The following is a 26915-nucleotide window of genomic DNA, read 5'->3' as shown; positions in this document are numbered from 1 at the left end:
TGTTAAGCAGCCACCCACGAGACCCCAGCATTTCTTCCAAGTGCTTTAAGATGTGAAAGGAGGATTCAGAGCAGTAGCATTAGGAAAGGGAAAATCACGAGACCCTGAGAGGTAATGCTAGTAAATTAGTTACTGCTGAATGAGGGGAAACTGCAACTGGATTGTGGAGCTTTATTTTTCATGGCCTCCCCAGCCAAATCCTTCCAGTTAGTAAGTTGATGATGGCCTGGTCTCTCTGTTCAAGTAGCAAGAGAGAGGGAGAGTTGTGGTGGCCATGGGCTGGCATCCTCCTTAATTGACACAGTATGTTCAGCTTCCAGGCTACCAAGGTGGAAAGGATCCCATTAAGGGGCAGCTGGACTGCTTTATTAGTAATCCTATTGCTTAAAAAAAGCTCTGTGTGCAGTTTTCTGCCTGCTCTAATAAACTATTAAATGTTATTAGATGATTGCATCAGTCCTTGTTTCAGATAATTTAAATAAAATTCCTTTTAGCATGGACTTTGGTGTAAAAGTTGTTGCAAGAATTAGCTGCTTTGTCCCAGCAGTGCTGTAAGGAATGTGTGGTGTTGCAGTAAACAGAAGCCTCAGAGGGTTTGTGTCAGGCCAGGCAGGGAATGCAGCCCAGCTGTGCAGTCAGAAGCCCAGGGACACTGCTGACTATATGACTAGCAGAAGTGCAGCACTTGCAGCTGGGTAAGTTGATTTTGTCTTTCAGCCATGTATGAAATATTGTTTGAACATCCTGCTTTTTTTTTCTGGTGACTGGAAAGGGAGTCCTGCTGTCATTTCCCCTACAACACTAGGAGAAAGCCTGGGCTAGCACCCATAGCTTTCAGCCCACTCAAGACCTCCCTTTGCAGAGCATGTGTAGACAACATCAAACTGTGCCACTAGATTGAGATTTGTGTGCTAGCATCTCTATCCCCCTCTTAACAGGAGCCAAACCTTAGTGGACAAATCTCAACAGCAGAGCTGTGTTGAAGTACTTGATTAAAATTCGCCCCCAGCACAAACACCAGGAATGAGGGGTGCCCTGGTGGCTGTGAACACTGCTGCTCTTTGAGCACAGTGGTGGTGGTCTGGAGAGGCTGTGCTCCAGTGAATTCTTCTGCTCCAGCCAGACCTTTCTCCTGCCAGAAGAGAGGCAATGAGCCCTGCTCTGTCTCACTTACAGCTTCTCCAGGGCTGTTACACAAATATGGCAGTCCCTTGGCTGTGTCAGAAAGTTTACATTCACCCATGGAAAGCAGGGCTGTGTGGAAGGGTTATTTAGCAAGGCGAGAAGTAAAGGGCATCTGGAAAGGTCAGATAAAGCTGGAATGTCACTGTCACAGCCACAAAGAGATGAAACTGACCATTCATTTATTTTTTTAGTATCTGTAATTTATGTGGCTGTGGTAGCCTCGACATTTACATTGCTAAAATTGCTCAGCAGCCAAAGTGCCTTATGACTGCCTTCTTTCAGCAAAGAGCTCTCTAGATTTGCTCCAAGTGGTATTGGTGCTGCTGCTTTTGGGGGAAGAAACATTCTTTAAACTTCAAAATGTTCACTTACTGTCCTGCTTCCCTAGGTTTCAGGATTTCTACCTGAGCCACTTTGGTACCAGAAAGGTACTCAGATTGGAAATAAGTGTGGAGGGGAAAGGTTATTGGCTTTCAGGAACAAAAGCAAATGTTGGGGAAGTGCAGAGAATACCAGAGAGTGCATGTGTACATGCACAAGTGGTAGGTTTGCAGTTGGCAGGACTGAGAGACACCTGGAAGGATCTAGCTGAAGATGTTGTCTCATTAGAGTTTTGGTTGCAGGGCTAGCTATCATCTGGCTGTTGTTTTAACTAGCTCGTGACTAGGAAAGGGTTAATACAGTGAAGAAGCAAGGACTTCTCATGTTGTGTCAAGAAAAAGGGTGTGCATGACTATTAAAATAGGTGTACAGGTAGCCTTGCAGAGGATACCCTAGCAGTAAATATACTGAGGCAGCGGAACAGTTAATCATATTTGCTTACTTTCGATATTTGTTATTCTTTTTGTTATCTGACAGGTTGTATTGTGGTAGAATACCAATGTGCTATTGTTCGTGCAGGACCCAGCAGCCAAATAGCAAGAGTTGATCTTGTTGTCAGGGATCTTGCTTAGGCTGGGATGTAAAAAAGGAAAAAAATCCCAAAACCACAAACCTGAAAAGCTACGAATCATAGCTAGATAGGAGCAAGGAGTCCAGAGAGCACTGATGAGAAATGCATCCATGTACTTGCAAACACATGTGCTCCTTCAGCAGACATCTTCCATAGTGAACAAGAGGCAAACCTGCAGGGGTATCTTGGCAATCTGTTGTGTCCAAAAATAAAATTGCAAGTACAATATATGGAAAGATCCAAGGGCCAAAAAACACAGCTCTGTTTGCACCTCTTGTGCAGTTGCCACAGAAAATTTATGGTGTGAGGTTTCTGTGCTATCATTTAACAGTAAGTAGTTTTCCAGCTCTAAAACTTCCATAAGCCTCAATGTTAACAGACTATTTGTTTTCTTGTCTTTGGGACAGGGAGCTAGAAGTAAGCAGGAGAATAATCTCCAGACTCAGTGTCTGCAAAGAGCAAGGAAGAACCTCTGCTGTTTCTGAGCAGCTTCTTGCCTGGCAGTGTATTTTTGCCCTCTGAACTGGGTGCAAGTTACCTCACCACAACAAATGCAGGCGTGGTGGTTTTTTGTGTTTTTTTCCTTACCTCACTGCTCCCAGGGCCAGGCCTGTACCAGAAAGGTGGCTGGCTGCTTTTGACAGCCCTTTCCCCTTTTGAGAACTTGTTTGCTGGTGCCAGGCAGCACAGCAGGGCTTAGCTGCCACCGAGCCAGTTGCCGCTGGTAGCTGTGACTCAAGGCGTGGGGAGGAGCGGCTGTGCTGCCCAGAAGGTGGCTGGGGTGAGTGGGAGGTTTCAGGAGGTTTCCTAGAATAACGAAAAGGATCCTGTGCAGATGCATGAAGCCAAGTCAGTAAAAATGGCTCTAAACAAGACTGCCAGGATTGCAAGACTCAGTGGACAGCAAAAATTTCAGCTCTCCCTTCTCTTGCTTCCCTTTGCTTTTCTGATTTCTCCAGGCTTCTCCTATCTGTCAGATCTCTTTCTGGTTTACTGCTTTGAAGTAAGAAGGTGTTTTACCCCTCTGCAGTATGTACAGCAAATGCAACATAAAGCTATTTTCTGAAGATTATGTTTTGATAGATTTTGTTCTGGGTTGATCTGTGGTGAATAGAGTTTGTGAGTCCCGCTGCAGTTATTAAATACGTTCATAATCCTGCTTTCTTTTAAAATGGCCTAATGCATCCACACTGGGATGCTGGTTGTTGCTGTTCACATATGCTATTGTGCTGCTTGTTGTATTATGCTCGTTGGAATTCCCGTGGGACCTTAAGATGCTTTGAGAAAATGTTTGTGCATCTGGGAACAGTCTCATGGAAACTGTCTGTGCTCCATCTATTCACTCTTCATGGTCCATGTTCTTGAGAAGCTGAAGTGTCCGTTCTGCCACTCATGGCTAATGGCAGTGTTCTGTGGGATTGTGTCACTCAGACTGTCTGAGGCCATGATAAGATGGAGATGGTTCCAGCTGAGAAGTTGGTGCTGGCTCTGGGATTTTGTTTCCTATCAAGCCCTAGGCGACTCTTGCAGCAATAAAAATACTCTCACTGATCTAGTTATTCTGCCAGGCTTATTAATAAAGCAAAGTTTAGGAGATTTGTGGTTTGCGTTTAACTTAATCTATGTTTCTTTGAAGTGTAGAATTGGTGACTCTCTTCCCCCCTCAAACTGTGCAGAGAGATGCCCTGTAGCGCTCCATTGGAATTATCAGTGATTTAAAGCAGAGATTTCTGATCTGCTTTGGGCTGATGGAGAACAAAACTGAAATTACTTCAGAGAAGTCAGACAAGAACTAAAAGCGCAGCCTTGTGGCCTGTGAGTTAGCTCTCGGGGTTCCTCCTCAAATCAACATGAATTCTGTAATGTCACCCAGGTCCAGATGCTAGCTCAAGGTATTTTGTCCAGATATGAGAAGGAGGTTCATGGACATCCACAACTTTTCTGACAAAACTTACTCTCATACTTTGACATACGATGATGATGGTATAGCATTTGAAAGCATCTCTGCTCTCATTGCCTTTTCTGGAAGAGTGAAGTAGCCTGGCTGCAAAAGGGAGCCAAATAAATTAACCTCTCTTTTTGTAATACAGCTCAAGTAGTAGAATGAAGAAAATAGCACCAAAAGGATGTACTTCAGGATACAGGGCCCTTTTCCAAATAAAACCACTCTTATTCCAAAAAACCCACAAAAACCCCAAAAACATCACAAAAAAACCCACCACCTTTTTTTCTTCTCAGGGGATTAACAATAAAAAGCAATGAAAGGTGCTTAATTACTTACTCTTCTTTTTTCCAAGCTTCCAAATCTGGGAGGAAACCAGGCCATTTTGAAAAAAGAGATCCCAGACTTTCACAATGCATGCATCTGTCCAAAGGGCCATTGCCATAAAAGTATTTACAGCTGTGCTGTTGTCCTGCCCCATTCCACAGTCCCAGTGGAGAATAAGGCCAAAGCACAGCAGTGGAAGGCTTGGCAGCTGTTGAGCAGTGCTTTTTCAAAGGAAAGATTCTGCCACGCTATTTGTGGTCTGGTGAACTCAAATGAGAGCAGGTTAGTAGTGAAAGCCCAGCTTTCAGACAATGAAGAACAATCCTGTTGTCATTTGGAGTAATCTTTCTTTTGAAATCCCATGCATGGCATAAGTAGTAAAGCCTTTCTAAATTTTTGCTGTGCTGTGATTCAGTATTAAGTGAGTTCTTCCTTCTGTGGTTCCCCAGCAGCTTAAAATGGCATGACTGCTGTGGTCCACTCCACCCTCCTGCTTGGCCCTTGTGTGCCCAATTTTTTTTTTGTAGAGGCTTGTTAAAATTCTGCTGAACTGCCTCCATGCACTACTGAGCAGAAGACCAGCCTTAAGAAAGTAAACAATTTTCTTTGCTGGGTCAGTGAGTTGAATTGTCTCCAGGACCACATCTGGGAGAGGGAGGGAAGACTTTCCTTGTGGTAGCACTGAGCTTTTGGATACATTCATTTTTGAGTAGCCTCAGACTTCTATTTAGAGAGTGATAGAGGGGTTATCAGGTTGTACAAAGGAAAGGGTTTACTTGGTCTGCTATTCAAACACTGGGAAACACATTAATTAGCACTCGAACAAACTTGTCTTCCTGGTTGCTACCATTTACTCTTCAAACAGTAGTTTTGTGTCAGCTTCTGCACGTTCAGATGAGATTCAGCTCTTTGATTCACCTATCTAAGTCTGTGCCACACAGAAGTGTCTGAGATGTTATATATTTGCTCCTTGTGCTTTGATCATGAAATTTTTCAGACTAGTTCACATGGTACTCTTTTGAGATAACTCCTGTCACATCTCTTGGAAGAAGAGATGGTCTCTCCTCTGTCTGCCCCACTTGCCCATTGTTCAGAGCATGGGCTTACAGATTGTAACCACAAAAAATGTGTTGTCATCTGTTTTGGTGAAATTAATTTCTCTCACGTGAGAGATACTTTTGTCTTGACTAGCTGAAGTCAGAAGGTGCTTTCAAAAAAGAGTTTTGTTTAGCCTGCATAGTACTGGCTGTATTGTACTTTGGGCCTCCGTCTGTCCTGCACTTCAGACTCGGATTGTTATTCCAGTGGTGGTGCATGGTATCACTAATTACAGAGTGGCTGTGATTTCATTTTTGAGATGGCTGCAATGGTGCTTATGCCAGAGGCTCTCAAGTAGTGGAAGTTTGGGGCTGTGCTAGAGAGTAGTGTCACTAATAATGGTTACCTATATCCTTTCTAGGACCTGCAACTTCTGCTGAGATGGGTGATATTATCCTCATTCAGAAAGTATTTACTCCCCCATGTATGTGATGGGGGGGGAAGGTGGGATGATCACAGGAAAAGGAGGTCTGCTTAGCAGTTAGTCAGGGATAATGGAGGCAGCGGGACAGACACTACTGGGATGTGATTTATGTGCCTGAGGAGCTCAGCAGGCTCTGCTTCAGTGTCTAAGGGTTGCTGGGGGTGGAGTAGATCAGAGTGGTTGAAGAATGGTTCTTTTTTTCTCCCAAGCACCTCTCTAGAGACAAGATCATCTGGAATGCTGTTCTCTGTTCTTCATGTTAGTATGTGCTATCTAATACCACTGGAAGTCTTCAGCAATTTGGGCACTTAGCATGCTTAAAAATTGCTTTCAAGGTATTCTAAGCCAAACAGAAAATGAGAAGCCTCTCCAGAACATCAGATGTGCTGGAGCTGTGAAATGACTCTCAGATTCCCTCTGCTACAGAAACATCCTGCATCTTCTTTGGGTATTTAGAGGTGCAAATGCTTGTGCTCCACAGGGACATCGGTTGGAGAGATGAGAACTTAATGAGCGTTTGTCATGGTACTTAACAGCACTGATTTGGTTGGGAACTGTTGTTTGGTTTGTGGGAAGATTACTGACTGCCTTTTTTTTCCCCCTTTCCTTTTCTGTGTTTTAGACATTTACAGCATGGTGTAATTCTCACCTCCGCAAGGCTGGGACGCAGATTGAGAACATAGAGGAAGATTTCAGGGATGGTCTTAAACTCATGTTACTTCTGGAAGTCATTTCAGGTGAGAGAGGTTCTGTGTGGTGCTGCCGTGCAGGATGCTGATTGCAAGGGCTGTAATGCTGCAGTTTTTGCTGGAATGGAAGAACAGCTGCTTCCTGATTCGGAACAAATTTCTCCCTACAAATATATGTCTCCAGCACTGGCCATTTTGGAATGTGCTCCAAAGCTCATGGCCTGTGCAGGCTGCCTATTGCATTCCTGCTCTGGCTTCTTGGCTTTTCTCTGCCTGTCAGGAATGCGCAGCCTCCTGTGAAGATCCAGGCAGGGCTCTTACTGCTTGGCAGGGCTGATGAAGCAGCTCTGGGAAGTGTGGGAATGTTGCACTAAGAGATCATGGCAGTGGGAGTATGATAGAAGTTACTGGAAGAAGGGAGTCAAACCAGTAAATCTTCTGTGTCATTCAGTTTCAGCCATGACTCAAGTTTTTCCATTCTAGTTTCAATCTGATCTTAATGCTCAAACCTTCATGGGGAAAAAAAATCCCAAAGAAAAGCAAAATCTCTCTGAAATAAAAGCAGGGACATGAACAAGTTAGGTCAGATTTGTTTTTATTCTGTGTCACAATTGTCCCACTACTAGACAGATATCTCTCAGGGATTATTTCATGTAAGCAGTAATCCCTTTTGATGTGCTCATGAAATAAATACCTTAGTAAAGTGTTGTAGGAGGGATTGAAGGAAGGCAAGACTGTATTTATCAAACTGGGATTGTTCACCCCAGCTCACAGACTTTGTTTTGATGGCTTTTGAGCCAGTTACAGCAATCCAGTGACTTGAATTCCTGACCTTGGTATATTTTTCAATTAAAGGGCCATGATAGTAGCACTCAGACAGTTTGTCCTATGTCCCTTTTCTTTCCTTACCTTCCCTTTTTCCATTTTATGTAAAAGATTCTGTCAGTTTATTGTCAGTGTTTTTCAAGAAGTTATGAATATAGAATGAAATCTAAGGGAGTTTGCCCATGCTGGTGGTTTGGAGGGATCTGAGTTTGAAACACTATCAAAACTTTGCAGTGTGCACATTGTTTCTGCAGTGCTTGTAAGAAATGAGGTGGCAGAGTCCTGTTAGTGTATTTTCTGTATTTATGTTCCCTCAGAGAGGACCCTGGGGCAGATGGGCCTTGAGGGCTGAGCTTCTAATGGCTGGATTGGAAGACAGGGGAGAGAAGGATGTGTAGGAGAAGGCTGATGAGGCTTGGTGCTAAAGCAGGGATCTTGTATCTCATGCTGCTTCATTTCCTTGCATCATCTCCCACTCTTCCTCTGCTGTTGTCCCTTTGGTAACTCTCTGGCAAGGCCTGTCAGATCCCCCTCTGTTTGAGAAGAAGCCAGTGGCTTCCAATTGCAGTGTCACGGGCATGGCATGTCCCTGTCCCAGTGCAGAGTGGCTCTGTGCCTGCAGCTGCATGACCAGGGGCACAGGTGTGGGGGACAGCTGGGGACTGCATCCCACCAGAGGCCGTGGTCCTTCACACTCTTAAGACTGAGCATCCTCTCTCTAGAGGCAGCAGAAGCTACAGTGCAGCTCTCCTAAGTACAGTGGCAAAAAAATAGAAATACAGCACATGTTTTCCTCATTTCACTTCCATCACTGCAGTTCCCTTGTCCATTGTGAGCCCCCCTGCTCATGCAGAGCCTGCTTCCAGCTGCCAGCTCCTCTAACAACCCCTTCAGTCCATAGCTGGGGCAGTAGCAGCTCATATGGGGAGCAGTGTATGAGGGTCAGGAGTCCCCTGATGTTTGGCAAGGGCTCACCTGTATGTTTTTGCCATGGCCACTCATCATCTGGCAAAATGGTGAGTCTCTGGGTGGCTGTTAGCCCTCCAGTTCCAGCTTCTGGCCTTTCCTTTCAGCTCTTGGCTCACACTTTCCTCTTCACATACTTTGGGGGACTGCTGATGGGAGTTTGGCATGGGCAGGGTTACTCTGTGTCCAGCTGATCTCCTCTAACCCAGAGTAGGAGGCTGTAAGAGCTTTCAGCCATGAGAGTGCTGGGTCAGCTTGGCTGAGAGCCCTGTGGAGCTGAGTGCCTCCTCCACCTGGCCGGAAGCACTATCTCCCTCCCTCCCTCTGCCCCTGCTGCAGGGTGCCTGCTGCACTCTGCTGAGGCAGGAGGGATGGAGCCTCAGCAGGGAAGCTTCCTCACACCCCGGGGTGGAAGAGAGACTGCACTGGGACTGTGGGAAACCTGTTTCAGGGAGGGAGATCCTCACAGGTGTCCTTGGGAACACATTGGTGCCAGGTATCTGGGGCAAGTAGGAAGCAGTTTTCCCATCTAGTGCAGTTTCCCAAAGTATGGGAAGCAATGATGGTCTGAGTGCTTCAGTTTTACTCAGTGTGGTACCTTCTGGTGAGCTGTGCTGCTGACAGGTCCCCTTTCAGCCCCACAAGAGCCCCTTGTTCCCAGTCACTGTACAGCAGGGGAAGTTCCATGGACTCTCCTGGGATGCCTCATTGCAGGTCCTCTCTGATTGGCCTCTGTGGCTGGAAGTAACAACTGCAACCCCCTGCCCCAAAGGATACACTTTCTTTTTTCACCATATATATTTCCTTCCCCTGATAAAGCCATTTTAGAAATAATAAAAGACGGATAAAGGCTGAATTTACATTTAGTGCTTTTAAAATAAAGTTGTAAGGTACTTTTCCTCCCTTCAAACAGATAGAGTCACTAATTGAAATTTTCCCTGAACAAATTTGCAGGGAACAACTTCTATGCCAACACATCCTTGCGTTGCTTGGCTTTTACAGCACTGCCTTGGGCTACTACATGAGAATCAGAATGGAAGCAAGTAGTAGACCATTTTCCTTTTGTCAGCTAGGAGAAGTACTGAGAAATAAAGCCAGTGATGCCAGTAGCTCAAGGTAGAACATATTTCCAGCCAGCTTCCTTTTAACAGTCCACATCATTAGTAATGTATGGCATGGAACCAAATGATGCTTTTTTCTGAAAATCTAAGTCTCTAATGAAGTCCAAGTCTGAGGGAAATGGTCATTGGGTTTTGAAAGCTAAAAAAGTTCACAGAGAAAGGATTAGAATCTGAGAGAGGTTTGCTGTCACCATCAGTGACTTGGGGATCTCATGGCTGTCAGGAAGAGCAATCCTGCTCTCCCCAGCCCCAGGGAGGGCAGGTCAGATGCTCTCCACTGCACCTGCATTGCACATGGGCCACGAGGTGAATTGGATCAGCTTGCTGTCCCAGCTGAAACGTAATCACTTGTCTTTATTTTTCTTTTTGCAAGGCTAGTTTACAGTCACGTTGAACTGAAGGAAGTTTTAGCTGGCTCAGCCCATTTGTTGACATTTGGCTGCATAAGACTGCTTAAGTTTATTGTAAAATTATACATGAAAATGTCATTGTGAAACTGTTGCAAATAACTGTCACAAAAATGCTTCGGCTTTTTTTCAGAATGACTAGCATTATCCAAGTGGAAAAATAAAGCAGTCTGCTGTGGCATGTACTTGAGGTTCCATTAAAGCAAAAGAATTCAGGCTTTCTTTTAATCCTAGGAAGGAGGCAGTACCATAAAATACATCTTTTTACTTAAATTGTCAGACATCAGTGTTTTCTTTTAAAAATGAATCTAGTTTTATGCTTTAGTGTGAGAGGTAATGGCACCAGTTTACAGTAACCACTGAAACACTTTTAAAGGATTGTAATTTCCAGACATTTTTCCTTTAGATGGCATTGTTATGGAGATAGTATTTTCTTCTCTGCTTTAGCTTTTCTTCACACCTCTGTTAGGAAACAAGCCAAGTGCTTTTCTTTCTCACACTTAAACCTCAAAAAAAAAAAGTGTTTGAGTCAGCTTACATTGACTTAAAAATTCAGTTCAAGATGTAGCAGGAGACTTTTGGAACTGAATAGGTCAAGTGGCTTGCCTAGACTTGCCCATTTGATCTCCTTTTAATTTTACCTTTTTTAAGTACAAAACCAGCTTAGGTTTTCTTTAGATTGTTTTTGCATTCTGGAGCTTGTGATCTGGAAGTGGATGTTCACTTCTAATGTTGTCATATACAGGTAGTTCCTGAAATCCCATCTAATTATATTCCTGATAGAGGTTTCTTTGGAAGGTCCACCTGTCCAAGCTTTAATTTGCTTACTCTAAATGTTTGGGTTATTGTTAATAAGAGCAGACTGTAGTTACAGGCAGTCTATCAAGAAGGACATGATTGCACTTAATGTACCTCTTTTAAATAAATAAGGTTGGAAAGTGCTTTTCCAAATCTACCAGCTTTGTTGCAGTCAGGAGCTGGGTGTTATCCTAAGACTGATTTGTGTCAGAGATTAACCTGTTCTAGGCTGCTTCCTTCTTTGTGCCTCAGTATAAACATTTAAAATGCACTTGTGTAAAAGACCTAGTATAGAGCTAGAAATACATCAGACTTAAAGAAAAGGAGTTGATGTGACAGTCCTTACAGTTTTAAAGCCACGTTGCCAAAGAAGTAATTTTATTTCCTGCTTCAGGCAGTTTTGGCCATTCAGTGGAGAGACTAGAGAGATAAGAGGTCTGAATCTTGGCTGGGGGAGAGAAAAGGCAAGGTACAAGATGTCCCTCATAGCTGACTATAGATAGTTCCAAGGAGAGATTTGCTGTGTAAGTTGGGTGTTGCAAATGCTGGAGGAGAGCTCCTCACCTGTCTTTGTAGGGGGGGGAGTTTGTGCTCTTTCCAGGCCTCGTTATCTGTGGCTAGAGGAGGTTGGTTCCATTGCCAAACTCGGTGGAGATTTAACAGATTTTTTCCTCTCTGATGCAGACGTCCTCTGAAAAGGACAGGTTCTGTGTTACTTACCTGGGATGCATCAAAAAGATACTTTTCTGTCTGATTTTTTCTGGGGTGCTTAAAATGGTGAGTATGGCTGTCCTGAAGGGATGCAGGGAAGTCTCTCTGCCAGGCTGAGCACTGGGAGCAACAGCACAGGAAACATGCACCAAGGAAGAGCAGGTTCAGAATTGTTTTCTAATACTATTTTTTTGCCTCTTTTCTTACTAGGAGAACGTCTGGCGAAGCCTGAAAGAGGCAAAATGCGAGTGCACAAAATATCCAATGTGAACAAGGCCTTGGATTTCATTGCCAGCAAAGGAGTCAAGCTAGTATCCATTGGAGCAGAAGGTAAAGGAACCATCTGATTTTTCTGAGCCCAAGCTGTGCTTAGCCCTTGCCTTTCTTTCATAGCAGCATGTCATTTCCCTTTGCACCTCCCTAGCCCTACTGTGTTCTTGCAGAATAAACAATTGAGTTAAAAATGGGATATAGTAGGCTTTTACTCTGGATTTAGATCTGGGCTTCACACCAGGCTGCCAAACCTGATTTCCATTTGGGATTATTGGTCAGGTCATCCTGCTTTTCTCCTGACTCTCATGAATTAAGGAAAACTTTGAGCAATGGCAGAAACAAATTAATTGAGATATTTCTTTCTCCAATTAAGAAAACTCTGAATTGAAGCATAGCAACTATTTGTATTTAGCTTGTTTCAGAGGTGCTGGAGAAGGATCCCTTGCTGGAGGACATTGCATGGGTCAAAGCCAAGTGCAGTCCCCAAGATAGGACAAGGACCCCATAGGTTCCAGTTTTCATGGCTTCCAGGCTTCTGGTTGTGCACCCTACGTAGCTGGATGCTCTGGCTGGAAGCCTTTAGCCTTTATCACTGTATTGAGACCAGTGTGGGCAGCCTCTGGGATGCCCTCAAGAACTTGCAGACCATGCAGAAGCCAGGCAGCTGTGTAGGATTTTTGTCTTTTTAGCAGAGGTGGTGGATGTTTCACAGATATGTCACCCAAGTTCCAGAAGGGCTTACAGGTTTTCATGGCACTTTTCTCTGTTCTGGATCTGTTTGTAAGTTCTTCCTATGGATTCAGGTTGTCATTGTTGCTGTGGAGATACTCTGCTTCTGAGATGTTTCTAGGTTTGTCTTTACAGTGACCGTGGAAAATGAGGGAGGTTTGTTATCTCCACCTTGCAGATGGAAATACTTGGTTTCTCTAGGGAAACTCATGACACAGCCAGGAAATGAGCCCATGATACAGTTCTGGATGTGTATTCCTTCTTTGGGAGAGTCCTGGGGCTTCAGGGCTGAGCTCTGCCTGTTCGCAGCTCATGAGGTCAGTGAAGTCTTGGCATACTGTCCCCAGTTCTGAATTTTCAAACATTCTCTTGGGGCATCACCAAGACCTGCACCCATCCTGTGGTTCATTTGTTCCATGTCATATCAGGCAGATTACCTCAGCACACTGCTTTAACTTATGGAGACTTTGGAATAACTTGGAACTAATGTCAGGGACATGGCAGATGCCTCTTCACTGTCTTGGTACTGAAGAGCAAAATACAAGAGGTCAATGGCTGAATTATACTGATTTGTGCATGCAAAACTTTCCTTCAAATTTCTCAGCTTTTTCAGCAGTAGAAACCTGAGGCTGTTGTTGGCTGTGAGTATGGTTTATGGAACACAAATACACATCTGAGGTCATTTTGTGCCTTTACAAAAGGACTGATGCATGCAGTGTCTGATACAATAGTCCATATCTGTATTGGACCCTTTTCAGACTGGAAAACTGGAAGCTGGATCTGCACCTAGAGGTGGTCTACCTTAAATGGCTCCTTAAAATTTCCCAGAGTATAGGTAACCCTATCTTTCTTTCTTCCTAAATCCCCCCCCTCTTTTTTCTCCTTCTGAATCTGTTCTCCCTGGCACTTGTTTCTTTTCATCATCTTCTGAGGGATTTATTTTTTTCATCTCCTGAGTCCTGTTCCTGAGTCAGCTGTGACTGCATCTCACAGCCCTTAGAAGTCATTTGCAAGTCAAGTGATCTGTGACCAAAGATCACCAGGGCCCACTTATTCAGTATGGACTGACAGCAGTTACCCTGTTCAGAAACAGGCTGTGAAGTGCCATTTTGTGACAGAAGTATGATCCATATCAGTCTGAATAGTGATCTTGAACTCCCCTGCCAAATGTTTCCGGGCTTTCCTTTGTCCTGGTGCCTATGCAGCTATATGGACAATACATGGGGCTTTCTTTAAACTACCAAAGGTGCCAAGGCACTGCAGTTTAGCCTAAGGTTAGTTCTGATTTTTATACAGAGTGCTTGGGCCTGTGCTGTGATGCCTCTCAGGCCATGTGAGTGTGGTCACAGCATGGGTTTGCCCATCCCAGTGCCTGCCCTTGCACACAGAGTGAGCGCAGGCCACTCTGCTTGTCACCAAGGAGCACAGCCTGCTGCAGGGACTTCTGCCCAGCCTGTCAGGGGCTTGCTGGGCAGTAAACTGCACATCAGCTGTAAAAATGGAATTTACTTTGGACAGCACGGAAGTTTATTCTGTCCATGAAAGGGATTATGAACCTTTCTGAAGCATGAATTTTAGGGACTTGCTTGAGACTTTCAAAAGACATCATGTAGCAGCAAGGTAGAAGGTCTGCCAGCCAAAGAGCTGGTAATAATTCTGCACCAAGCAATGAGCTGTAGATGCTGTGGTCAGGTTGGACTGATGTAGAAGGTTTTCTAGGGAGCTTTTCTCCCAGAGAAGCAAACCAGCATGCAGCAGCAGAGTGGTGGTAGTGGCTGAGGGAGCACACTCCTTACCTCAGGGGCTTGTTCCATCTCTGTGTGTTGGCTGGGCAGCAAGGTCCTGTGTGAAGGATCTGCAGTCCAGCTGTAGATCTCTGTACATATTGGCCATCAATGTCCTGGTTTTTTAAGGGGTTTGGTTTTGTTTTGTTTTAATCTAAGCATTTTGTTAGCCAAAGTATGTGTGTAGAATCGAAGTATCTTGTGGCATACAGCAGATCTGTGTAATCTGGATAAAGGAAGACTCTAGCCAAATGGTTTTCATCTGCTTTTAAATCTCAGTGTCATCTGACACCTCAGGAGCCTTCTTTTGCTGTAGTAGATTCCATATTCATGTCAAATGCTCCTGGGCTTTAACAAGCTGAATAGGTCAAGTATGTCACCCTAGGACTGGTTTATTTTTACTAAAATCTACATAGAAGGTTGCTGTTTTCTTAAACAGATCTTATTTACTTGAACATACAAATAACTTTGGGTGAACTGACCCCTATTCTCACCTGCACAATTAAAAGGAGAAGTAAAGCTGAGGGATTTCAGTGATTGCAAAAGTCCCGTCTGAGTAAAACACCTACTGAAGCACCAGGCAGTGCAAGGATACATTTATTTCACTGTTAAAAAAGGGGAAGATAGGGTCTCCCTATGTCAGTGAGTGAAGCATAGCGTTTATTTGTCCCTGTGTCCTGTCCACTCTGTTGGAGACTTGAGAGCTACACCCTCACTAACAATGCCAGCTGTCTGTCCTAAATCTGACAGGACTATCAGGAGCAACATGCTTTCTGAAGACAGGGACATGGATAGTTGTCCGCGTATTTGACATTTGTTTGACAAACAAAATGCAGAGCAGCCTTTTTGTTGTCACCATTGTTGTTCTAGGTCTCCAATTCCCAGATCATAATGCTACCCTGCCAGTTGTTCATGCCCTGCAACTTCTCTCCATGGGGTAACCAAAGGCTCTGCTCTCATGGACAGCTCAGAAGTATCTAGGAGGGGGTAACAGTCTCTGTGTTGCTGATTCTGCTTCTAACTATCCGTGGCAGGAAAGGAAGCTTAATAATTTTTGCATTTTTCAAAATGAGTTCATGCGTTTAAAAGAGGTGGTGGCATTTCAAAAGGCACATCTCTGTGGCCAACAGTACTGTAGTTCTTGCCTGCTTGGTACTTGGTGCAGTGATAGAAGCTGAGTGAAAGCATATTCACTGGTGCAAAAAATTTCCCTCTAGTGGATGCAGATGCTTCACCAGCTTTAGCCAGCAACTGATCAACCCTCAAGTTGAATGTAAATCACATTGATAACATGTGCTTGTGCTGCTGTTCCTGCAACAGCTGCTGGTGCTGAAGTGCACACAGTGCTTGCAGAGGCCCTGCCTAGAAAGAGCACTTGGAAAGCAGAGTCAGGCTTTTAGAAAATACTGTCTGATTACAAGCCTTTTAATACGTGAACTGCTCTCACATTACTGAGTCTTCCTTATATCAGCAGGGACCAAGCGTACTGTCTTTAATTAGACATTAGATTGTTCTAGCTTTATAGTGTTGTACTCAACTTTTTAACAATCCTTGTGGAGTTTCTTTTTCTTCATCACCAGGAAGCAGAAAGCTCCATGCAAACCTGTTTTGCAGCCATGTTTTTTGCTTTTGTTTCTTGGCCTATCCTACTATACTAGAAAAAGACTGGCAGCAGATGCAGGGTGGTGAATTCTGAAGGAAAAGGAGGTTGGCAGTAGGGAGTGCTGGGATGGAAGACCAAGAGAGTGAGGGCCAAAGAGCATAGAGTCTTCTGATCAGTCGGGTTGACTTTGTAACCAGGTTTCCAGGAGAGGATTTTTAGCACTAGAAATGAAAAATGCTTGCCTGCTTCTAATAAATAATAACCATTTTGTCAAGTCTATTTCAAAGAGCAACAACAACAACAAAAAAAAAAGATAGAGGATTGTGTAGCTTGTTAAATGTGTATCCTGGGATGGATCACTCGCTAATCTCACTGACATCAGTATCTGCTTGGTACATGGTGGCACTGTGTAAAGTAAAATGACATGTAGAGATGAAGTGGTAGAAACATTCTGGATTTCCTCCACAACAGCTTTGTTTGGGTGCACTGCTAAAGAATAATCAGATATGGGAACAGGGAGCACATCTTTCTTTTTAAATGGGTTTTGCTTTGAAGAGCACTGGGAAAGAAGGGATGCTTCCATGTTAATTCCACCAGCTGACTTTATAAAACCAGAATTTTAGAATGTGACCAGAACGTAGTGCTGAGTTCTTACGCGATGTTAGCAACTTTACACTGTCAGTTTTATGTAAGTGTCTGGACCTTTATTTCCAATTTAAATCCATGGAGCAGTAATATTAATTACCTGTTTCAGCTCACTGATTGATTTATTACTATTCATGAAGCATTTTCAGCATTAAAGTATTGTCATCAGATTTTAATCAAGCCCATTAAAGAGCTCCATTTAGTTTCAGGTCTTAAATATATCCTAGAAGGGTCCTGCCAACTGTTGGGGGTTTTACAAGCACTGGGTTTTTTGATTTTTGAAGATCCCAGTGATTATCAATCACATTAACAAAACAAACAAGCTGAAAATACAGATACTGTCTTGTATATTTTAGCTGCAGTATCTCAGGTATTTGTAAGAATAGCAAGGATTCACCTTCTTGATTGCAGTGCTTTACTGGAGGGATGAAGAATACAAAAAGTACAGAACTGAATACACTTGCCATCATATGACATTTTCTTGCATCAGCCTAGCAGACAACCCCCTGACCTCAAAATGTCTGTAAAAAATTAATTTGGGTGAAAACCGTCAACAGGCAAACACAGTTTTTTCATGCCAGCAAAATAACTGTATGTTTTTTGTACTGAACTGAAAAGTTATTGGCTGTTTAATTTTGGGCAAACTGATGACCCAATAAAAGATCTTAGTGTACTCTGAAGTTTAGAAAGGAGCAGAGACAGAGTTTTACTGCAGTAGAACAAGGTAGCATGTCTTGCTTTCTGTCTTCTGCATCTGTAAATCACTAATTCAGATGTATGTCAAAGGACAGTAGAGCTTATTATTCTGATTTACACTGCAAGTTGCATGACATGTATCTCTAAATCACAAGCTTTCAGGAATTTGGACACAATTTCTGAAAATCTGTTTTTGGGGTGTTTACTGCTGGTATGTTGGTTTTGAATACAATGAGGTTCACATTTTGAATTTTTTTCATAAGAAGAAAAGCAATTTTTTAACAGTTTAAAAGGAAAGATTAAAATATAGTTAATTTTGTGGCGTTATCCAGACAGGCGTCAATTGCCTATACCACAAGTTGGGCTTGTCCCAGAGCCCAATTCGTGCTGGGCAGCTTTATGAAAGAAGTGGCATGGAGGAGTCTACAGTAGTACAAAAATGGTTCCTGACAGTCTTCTTAGGACTTGAATTATTCTACCTCCAAACATTTTCTTACTGAAAATACTCTTGTAATTTGTCATTTATTTGTGAAAGATCCTGCCATACAGGGACCTGTCAGAGAATGAGTAGGAGAAAACAGCTCAGCTGGTTTCACTATCCAAAAAATGTGAAGGCTGTAAATTCTGTAACTGTGTGTGGGTATATATATATATCTGTGGAATTTTTGTAGATGTTGAGGATCAGTACTTGAGACCCATCTGCTCACTGTTTGGCTGTAGTCCATACATGATGGAAGCTTCTTTCTGGGCCAGCATTGCCCCAAGCACTTGTTGTTCTCAGGACCTTGATCCTTCATCCTAAACAGATCATAGCTCACACAGTTGCCTCGTAAAGCCTCCAAGTTGTTGACCCTTGCTGATTTATGCTGTGGAATCTAATGAGCAGTAAAGCACAGTCTGCTCACAGTCATGGTTTATGTTATGTTCTGTGCTGACTGGTCAGCATGAGTCCTTGGTTCTTCTTCCACCAGGATGTGTGGACATTGAGAAATTGTCCTTTGGCAATTACATGACTGAAGGAAGTCCTGTACAGGAAGTCTGATGTATTTAGGCTTGTTTGAAATCAAAATGTTTATGGTGTATGGTTTTCCTGGTTGTATCTTGTTCACAGGACAAAACCAGCTGTCAGAGCTCATCTGCTCTGGGAATTGTCACTGGTTCTTCTGGTATGTTTATGCTGGGGCAGTTCTATAGGTGACTTGGAGTAGATATGGGATAAGAGAAGTAAGGCTTTTCCTTTTCCCAGTTTGGCTTCTCTGACTTCTAAGTAATAGTAATTATACCTGAGGAAGGTGCTTTTAGGCCTGTGTGGGGAATTACACTGATCTAAATCAGTGTTTATTCCCAATCTTTAGGATCATCTGTGTCTGTTTTGCTCTCAGTATTGTCCTGCAAAATCTGATTATGGGGTACTGTACCTATCAGCAGAACATCTGGGAAGGCAGGGAAAACCAGTTTTTAGCAGGAATTCCATTCCTTCCATATGCAAAAGGGAATGTTCCCCAATGCTCCTTTTTTACAAGGATTTGCAGTTGCAACTTTGTCTATTTCTTCTCTTTCTACCTTTTTTTTCCCCCCCACAGAAATCGTGGATGGCAATGTTAAAATGACCCTTGGAATGATTTGGACCATCATCCTTCGTTTTGCCATTCAGGATATCTCAGTTGAAGGTAAATTTTAGTTCTTTCCTGACACTGTTCAGTAGTGGAAAACTGGAGTAACTAAATGGCATTGCCACCTAAATGGCCCAAAATGCCCTCTTAAGTAAGTCACTGAAGGATCCTTGGGAGCTACCCTTCCCAAGCTGCCCTGTCATCTCATGAACTTTTATGGCCAAGCTCAAGCACAGTGAGATGAGTTTTTCAGATGCTTCTCCTACAAGAGATTTCAGGGGTAGCTCAAAAGGATGACTGAGCCTGAAAATAAACTTATCACTTAAGAGTCCTACAAGACTCTCTAGTTCCAAAAAGCTATCTCCTTATTACTGAACTTCATTAAGAAGATAATAGTAACAAAACTATCCTAGTACACTTTACCAAACAAGAAATTCTCTGACAAGTGAAATTTAATAAAGCACAATTTAGTGCAGTCTCTACCAAAGAGGATTTGGTGATGGCTTTCTAGCATATGCTCCAGAGACTCCTGTTTTCTAAGAAAATTAGTTAATTGATGTGTTTTCTTTCCTTTTTTCTTTCTTTCCCTAGAAACATCTGCTAAAGAAGGACTTTTGTTATGGTGTCAGAGGAAGACAGCCCCCTACAAAAATGTAAACATCCAGAACTTCCATATCAGGTGAGTTACAGGCAAGAACTTAGTTTTACAATCTGTGTTATTTTCCGATGCCTCTCAATATGTTCAACAATATTCCTGGCAGACTTCCCATGACAATGCATGTGCACATTACACAAATAACAGTGTGGTCCAGAGAGATGCCTAGGAAGCTGGAGGCAGAGGTTCTAAGAGGATCCAAGTACCTCATTCAGGTTACAGTCTCTCCTTTCATAAAGTTCTTCAGGGCATTGAGTCCTTCAAGAGCAGCATTTGTGGCATGGGCTAAGCAAGAGAGCTTTTGCTCTGTGAAAACTCAGAACGCTTTAGCAGCCATGACAAAAGGACTGCCTTCTAACTTTTGTAGTATGGCAGAGCTGGGAAGGAAGAAGAGGTTCTCTTGCTCTGCTTTTCATATTTCCAATCTTGCAGATGTTCAGTGAAGGTTCTACATAATAGTGTTTTCTCCAGCACATCTTGGAGCCTTGTATGAGCCATACAAAGTAAAGCACTTCTAAGCTTAACTGCCATCAGTGCAGCTGGCTGGGGACATCTGCCTTTTCCCTAAGGAATGTCCTTGTTCCTCCTTTATGGCTTGGGTCTACACCCTTTTTCAACCTCGAGCTCGTGTGCTGCACAGGACATTCACAGAGGGTTCAGCACAGAGAACTGCAAAAAAGAGGTCCCAACTCAATGGGCAAGTTGTAATCACAATGGATTTTTGTAGGGGTTGAAAGGAATCTTCATTGCTGTTTCATGCACGTACAGGATATCTCTCAATCCCAGCACTTACAGAAGCACTCTTAGGTGGAAACTAAACCAGAATTAGGTGTCTCACTGCCTTGGTGCCTTCCCTCATGCTCACTGCTGTGTGTCTCCATGGCTGAGCAATGTTCATTGTTTTTTCTTGTGTTTTTCTCATAGTTGGAAGGATGGCCTTGGTTTCTGTGCTTTAATTCATAGACACCGTCCAGAGCTCATCGACTACGGCAAGCTACGAAAGGTACAAATCCATTTGTCTATCAGAGCAGATGCTTGGCACCTTAGAAGTAAAGAAGGAAAAGAATTAGCTTGATAAACATAATTGGAGAACTTCAGCACAAGCTGGCAGTTGCAGGACTGGGGGGGAAGGAAGGAGGGGTGAATCAGTACATTCAGGCTTCTTGGTGAAGCGTGAACTTAATGAGCTTCCTGCCTGATTCCCTGCTTTCAGACTGCCTGGTATGAGGCACACGTGCCCCAGTCCCAGCTGATGAGCAAAAGCTGGCAAACTCAGTAACACCAAATGTGAGAATGGTTCTGTGCTAATGTCACAGACTAGTGAGTCAAATCAGGCTTAACATTTCTGTGGAGAGCTGGAAAGAAACCAGTTTTCTGGTGTTCAAAATGCTCATTGAAGGGTTTGTGTGCCCTCACTGGACGCTTGTCACATGCTTCCAGCTTAGCACTGAGTCATCTGCAGTGCTTCTGGGCTTCTCCTGGCATGTAGGTGTCAGGTGCCAAAAAAGCATTTGTCAGAAAACTCAATTTTACTTAAATACTTGTTCTGGTAGCATGATACCAAGCTGCTCCAAATTTTACTCCCTGTGTGGTTTGGAGACAAGATTGTTGAATGGATGATTGCAATAACCACTTAGTGGTTTATGCTGCTCCCAGTGTCTTGACCCAGCAGTGCAATAGAAGATCAAACTGGGTTCTTGTCCCACTGGCATTCCTGCAGTCTGCTGAGATCCACTTTCACTGTATCTGTGCCCATGTCACCAAGAGCATAATGAAATGTCACCAAGAGCATAATTCATGTGCCATTGCTGGGGCTAACACAAAAAGCTTGTCCATCAGGTCTCCTGCTGGACTGTGTACGTTAAGTGCATGTGTGCTTGGTGTTAGCTAGGGAAATAAACATTGAAGCCCATCACCAGTAGACCTGGGCTCTTGGGTCACCATGCAAGTGAGCAAAATGTAAATGACCTAATCAAATTAGCATCCCAGAGTCCATAAATTGTACAATGCCTGATCTGCTTTTCAATAACCTTTTAGACCTTTACTGTCTTCCAGAGCAATCAGTTTTTCTGATCAGTTTTAGTGTCTGGAGTCAGCACAGGGGGGAAGACTGTGCCTGTTTACACAAACAGCAGCAAGAAGAAAAGGAATTATTAGAGTAACATTTCCGTGCCTAATGTTGGGAAAATAATGCAGCTAAGCATTATTTGTGTGCCTGACAAACCCAGGCAGGTAAATGCTGCAGAGCACTCTGTTACCAGCAAAGCCCTAGGCCAAAGCCAAGCAAAAACAGAGTGAAGGAAAGTGAGTTATTTGTTGATATTGACTGCAGGCTTTTTAGGGTGAAAAATAGTGTGATTGTTCTAGCCAAATTCCATGTACACGAGAGGGGATTTTTACTTTTGGAGTAAGGTTAAATGGAACCAGCATCTTTTGATCTCTGCTTGCTTTTGATCTCGTCCTTCATCTGGTTCCCTCCGACCTTCTGAAGTCTTCTCACACTCTCTGTATCATTTTTATTGTTGTTCTGCCTCAGTTACTCTAAAGAGGTGAGATTAAATGTATGTTGGAGAACTCTACAACAGCTGAAATCTTGAGCAAATAGCTGGGAGGAAGTTAAGAGCCTAGTCCTTAGCTATGGCAGTTGATGTGTGCTGAAGGGAAGGTAACCTTTTTTATGCTAGATATTTGAAACCAATTGAGGTATATATAAACACAGAGGAGGCTGCTGAGAGACAGCCATTGCAGTGGATAGTAGGTTAGAGATCCACCTCAAGTTCTCTTCCAGCTCTAGGGAGCAATTAGTGGCATCTCAGTTGTGTGTGCCTTTGGCAATGCTGTGTGTGTTTCTGTGTATACACATACACAGAAATCTATGAGATGAAGAGGTGAAATCAGTCCAAGCTGCCCAGAGTTCTGCACTGTACTTCTTGTTTGGGCAGCATTCTTCTGCAGCTTGTGTTTTCTGCTCTGTCACTGGGGCTGTGTCTAGGCTACAGGCCTGCATTGGCAGTGTGTACTTGCAAAAGGTAGCCAGCCAGTGTAAGCCACATGTTTTCCCAAAATTTAGCAACTTCTTTTGTCAGCACTCTTTTGTATTGAGTTTGTTCCTGGCTATTTTTCCTATTCTAGCTATATTAGGAATAAGCACAATTCTTTTCTGCATACAGGCACTGCCTAGCTGAAGTTGTTTGTATAGTCCAGGCCTCAAAACAACAGGGACAAGTCCAGCTTGGTGTTGGTGATAGCCTGACATCCCAGCTAATTGGTTAGATAGTTTCTATTTAGTGCAGATCTGTCTGCTATTATTCAGCTCACTGTGGATAAGGTCTTGGGATTCAGCTCGTGGTCTGCAAGTGAGAGGTATGCAGAGGATGGGGTTTCCCTTCCTCCTTTCACCTTCACTGTAGCTCAGCTGTGAGCTACATCTAAGATACTTCTGTCAGTGTTGACAGTGATTGACTGCTGGCTCTGACACCCCCTCATATACCACAGTATGTATAGAACTGTGGTCTGTGTGCTGCTGTGTTATATGCAGATATTTCTGAAAACATGCATTTTGGATTTCTTTCTTAGTGTCTTCAGTTCTGGCAGATACAATAAGTGCTTGCTCTCTCTGAATTTTCCTTCCCCTCCATCTCTTTTCCTGATTGCTAGTTAATAGATAATGTTTTTTATGATACATTGCAATAATTGCCTTGGCAACCTTGTGTGCTGCAAGGACTTGGAAATAGCTGGAGGAAGAGAGGAGTCCCTGCATGAATTAGGGTTGAAAGATGAAGAGCTGTGATAATTTTTAGTCAGCAAAAGCAGAGAATGAGCCAGGTTGGCTCATTCTAGGGCAGGTTTGCTGTCTGCCACCACTAAGACAAAATACCTCCTCCATGGTGAAGCTATAGATTTCCTTGTGGCTAGCTCAGCTAGAGTCTGGCAAGTTATTGTTCCTTTTCATGCCTCTGCCATTGCTATGTTCATGTAAATGGAATTGCAACCAAGACACCTCCACAGCCTCATCTGGGTCAGTGCTCTTCTGGGTGTGTGTTTCAGCTGTGGAAGGAATCAGGGGACAGGTGGCTTGTCTTTTGTTTGATCTGCTGTGTTTGGGTCCCTAAAGTGTGCCTGCAGCTGTGGTGCTTCAGTGTGAGGCTTGGAGCTGCCTGGCCAGTCTTTATTACCTTGCCCCTTTTCAAGGGTATCAGCTGAAACAGGTGATTTGAAATAATGATTAGCTGGTGTACAGTAGGATGGAACTGAAAGTGGTGGAATTGGGAGGAATTTCATAGGGCTAGTCTTGGAGACCCTAGTCTTGGAAGAGCCCCAGGGAACCCTAACTCATGCACGAAGACGTGTCATTGTTGGGATGAGCTGCTCCACTGCTCGTGAGGGGTGAAGGTTTTCCTGCTGGGAGCAGAGTCTTGCTTGAGTGTAGCTCTCTGCTCGTCTCCAAGCTAGTCTTGGACTTAAGCAGCTTGCTTTCAGTAGTGCTATCTTTAGTTTCATTCCCTAAGAGATATTGTGATCACACATCTTTCTGCATTTGAAGTTGAAATCTGCTGGCTTTATCTAGGTGAGTCTCCAGTTTCTCACACGTTAAAAATTCCAGCCCTTCCTTTGGGACTGCCCAAGCTCAGTAAGTTTTCCCATCAGGAAACCTCTCCCAGCTTTCAGCCAAAAATTTCTTTTTAACCTTTGGCAAGAGTGCTCCTGGTGTTGTTACTTGCAAACTGATAGGAAAGCTATCTGCAGGGACAGATTTGCTCCTCCTTTTCCTCCAGGAGAGGCTGGCAGATCTTCATGCAGCTTGTTCAGATGGGTCTGTGCTAAGGAGGGGTTTGTGTTAATACTAAACACTCTGATGGTTAATAACCCTGATGGTCACGGTTAGCATGGGGTCAAATTTGCTACACAGTGATGACATTTCTACAGAAATAAAAAAAGGCACATGTACTAGGGGAAGACTGGCAGGGGAGCTGCCACTTGGCATTTCTGCATGCTCCTGCACTTGAGTGAAAGAAAATCTGTTATTTTTTTTCTCTCTAAATGAAGCTAGGGCCGTGTCTACACTCAGTGAACAAAGTAGGTGATATACCACCTAGTCTCACCTCCTCAGATAAGGCTTTTGCTTATGCTGTGGGTTCACAGAGGCTTCTCTACACCAAGCACAAAAGACAAGTAGGTTGGAATTGAAGTGGTTCCTGTAATTCCATGGCATAGGATGGTTTCTTGTAGCTGGAGAATAGTAAAAATACACTGCTCAGCTCTGAAGAGATGGATGTAGATATATCTGATGTAGTCACCATTCTATAGGAGTGTAGGGATTTGACACTATGTCATACTGTGGCAGCTGCTGGCTTCATCACAGAGTGCCTGTGCAACATTACCTTGCTTAATATTGACTTGTTCCAGTGGATTTAATACAGATCACTGTCTGTTTTAGTGGCCTTTCTGTGTGATTTACTTTGATAGGTGAAACATTGCCTGAGAAAGACATTCATCCAAAGGAATATGTTGCTGATATTGGATGCCAGCCTAATATGTGCTTGATTCCTAGGGAAATGCTGCAGGAAACTGCTTTTCAGAGCAGCTCAGTTTCCTAGTTCATGGAGGCTGTAATCTGAGGGCTACATAATGACCAGTGCCATAAAGGAAGTTTTATTCATGCCCTTACCCTGTCTGCCCAAGCCTGCCTAGCTTCATCTTTCCTGCTGGGTGTGTTCAAAGGAAGCTGCCTGTTGATTAGAGTTGAGGCACAGCTTAATCTTCCAAGTCAGTGCAATAAGCAAAGGCACATGATTCAGATAGAAAATAAACAGAACATGGATGCTGCTCTAGAAAGAAGGTGAAATAATTTTACTACCTTTTTCCTGGTTTTTTATGTGGGTCTCAGTGGGAACAGCACAAATGACAATATGGAGAGTAGCACCCCATCTTTCCTCCCTCCCAAAGACACCAAACAAGATGGCTGAACACTAGCAGTTTATGCACAACCTTTCATCCAGTAGAAGCCACATGTCTCAACAGTAGAAACTGATAAAGCAAATGTCATTTGTCACCTATGAAGTGGATTGATCCTTCAGAATAGTGAACAGTCATGGTTATACATACAATATAGGAACAAGTTGCTATGAGAATCTTACACAGGTTGTCAAGTGTCTTGTTGCTGATTATTATGTTTGAATGCTGGACACAGTTTTCAGAGTCTTTCATTTTCAATTACATTTGTTTTTCATGTTTCTGCACTTTAAAATCTGCAGAAGGTTTATATAGAGAGAAATAGAAATGTACTAGGGAAATTACAAGACATGCAGAAGGAAAAGCCATACTCAAGGCAAAATGGGTACTTTTATATGTATTTATTCTGTAGCGATTTGTTGGAACATTTCTCTTCCTCCCACTCAACTAGTGTTCAACAAACTGTACACTAGCTAAGGACAGCACCCGTTGCAGATGTTGTTACTATTTTAGTATTGTTTGGATGTTTTAACAGATACACAGCTCTGCAGTTCTTTAAAATGGAACTTGCAAACCCAATATAAGCATGAGATGTAAATGTGAGATGTGGTCTCATCATTTACTATCAGTATGATGTGAAGCTAACATTATTTATAACTAGGTTCAAGACAAAATGCATTATTCCTTTTTTTTTTTTGCAAGTGCATAGACTGTATGTTGATTATCATACCAAGACTCCCCAGGCTCTTCTTTCAAAAGGAAGCCAATTGTTTCATCCTGTTGCATGAGGCTTCACACACAATTTTTGTCTGGCAAGCACAGTTACCTGAACCAAAGCTCTTTCTTAGAGAAATGCTGTGTACCTTGTTAAAAGTTGCTGCTGACACTCTTCCTCTGTGTCTTTCCCAGGATGATCCTCTCACTAATCTAAACACAGCTTTTGATGTGGCTGAGAAATATCTGGATATTCCGAAGATGCTGGATGCAGAAGGTAAAGTACACTCCAACAGCTTTTAACTTGTTTTTTCTCAAGAAATTTTCCACTTCTTCTAGGTGGAGTCCTTTTGTACAAGATTCCAGTAACCTCGGAATGTTCCCTGCGTGACTGTGTAGTAAATGTATAGGGAAAAAGTTAAAATGGAATAATGAGTCACATATTCTGCTTCACTCTTCCTCCTCTGTCCTTCAGTCTTTCAAGTCTAGCGTGGAGGTCTTAGCTTGGGGTTGACACACAAGGCAGAGATGACTAACACCTGTCATCTGCTGACTGAAGTGTTCCCTTTTAATTATCAGGCCAAATACTGAGTTAGTGGATGATGTAGGCCTGTTTTCCTTTTGCTCCAGGGTTTTTTTTTTTCTGTGGTCTTTCTGACATGCTGGTATTTTTCCTTCTGAGGGCATGATATTATTATCATTATTATAGACTACTTTTTCTTGACGACTCAGAAGTGTTTGGCATGAAGATTCTTCACTGACTGGGTCTGGAGACCAAGACAGAATTCCGTGTTGTTCAGAGATGC

At 43.2% G+C, this 26915-nt stretch overlaps 1 protein-coding gene across 7 annotated transcripts in view; it reads left to right on the top strand.

The window, feature by feature from the left end:
* Positions 1-26915, top strand: part of ACTN1 (actinin alpha 1) — an 86309-nt gene that overhangs the window by 33970 nt on the left and 25424 nt on the right. For all 7 annotated transcript variants that reach the window (XM_005479928.4, XM_005479927.4, XM_026793483.2 and 4 more), the window contains 6 exons: positions 6551-6665; positions 11656-11775; positions 18759-18845; positions 19380-19467; positions 20368-20446; positions 26305-26386. In XM_005479928.4, the coding sequence (XP_005479985.1) occupies positions 6551-6665; positions 11656-11775; positions 18759-18845; positions 19380-19467; positions 20368-20446; positions 26305-26386 (571 nt within the window). The remainder of the gene's footprint in view (positions 1-6550; positions 6666-11655; positions 11776-18758; positions 18846-19379; positions 19468-20367; positions 20447-26304; positions 26387-26915) is intronic.

This window comes from Zonotrichia albicollis, chromosome 6, assembly GCF_047830755.1.
Source record: "Zonotrichia albicollis isolate bZonAlb1 chromosome 6, bZonAlb1.hap1, whole genome shotgun sequence".
Lineage (NCBI taxonomy): Eukaryota > Metazoa > Chordata > Aves > Passeriformes > Passerellidae > Zonotrichia > Zonotrichia albicollis.
The sequence above is the reverse complement of the archived record's forward strand: the minus strand, read 5'-3'. Positions and strand labels throughout refer to the sequence as shown.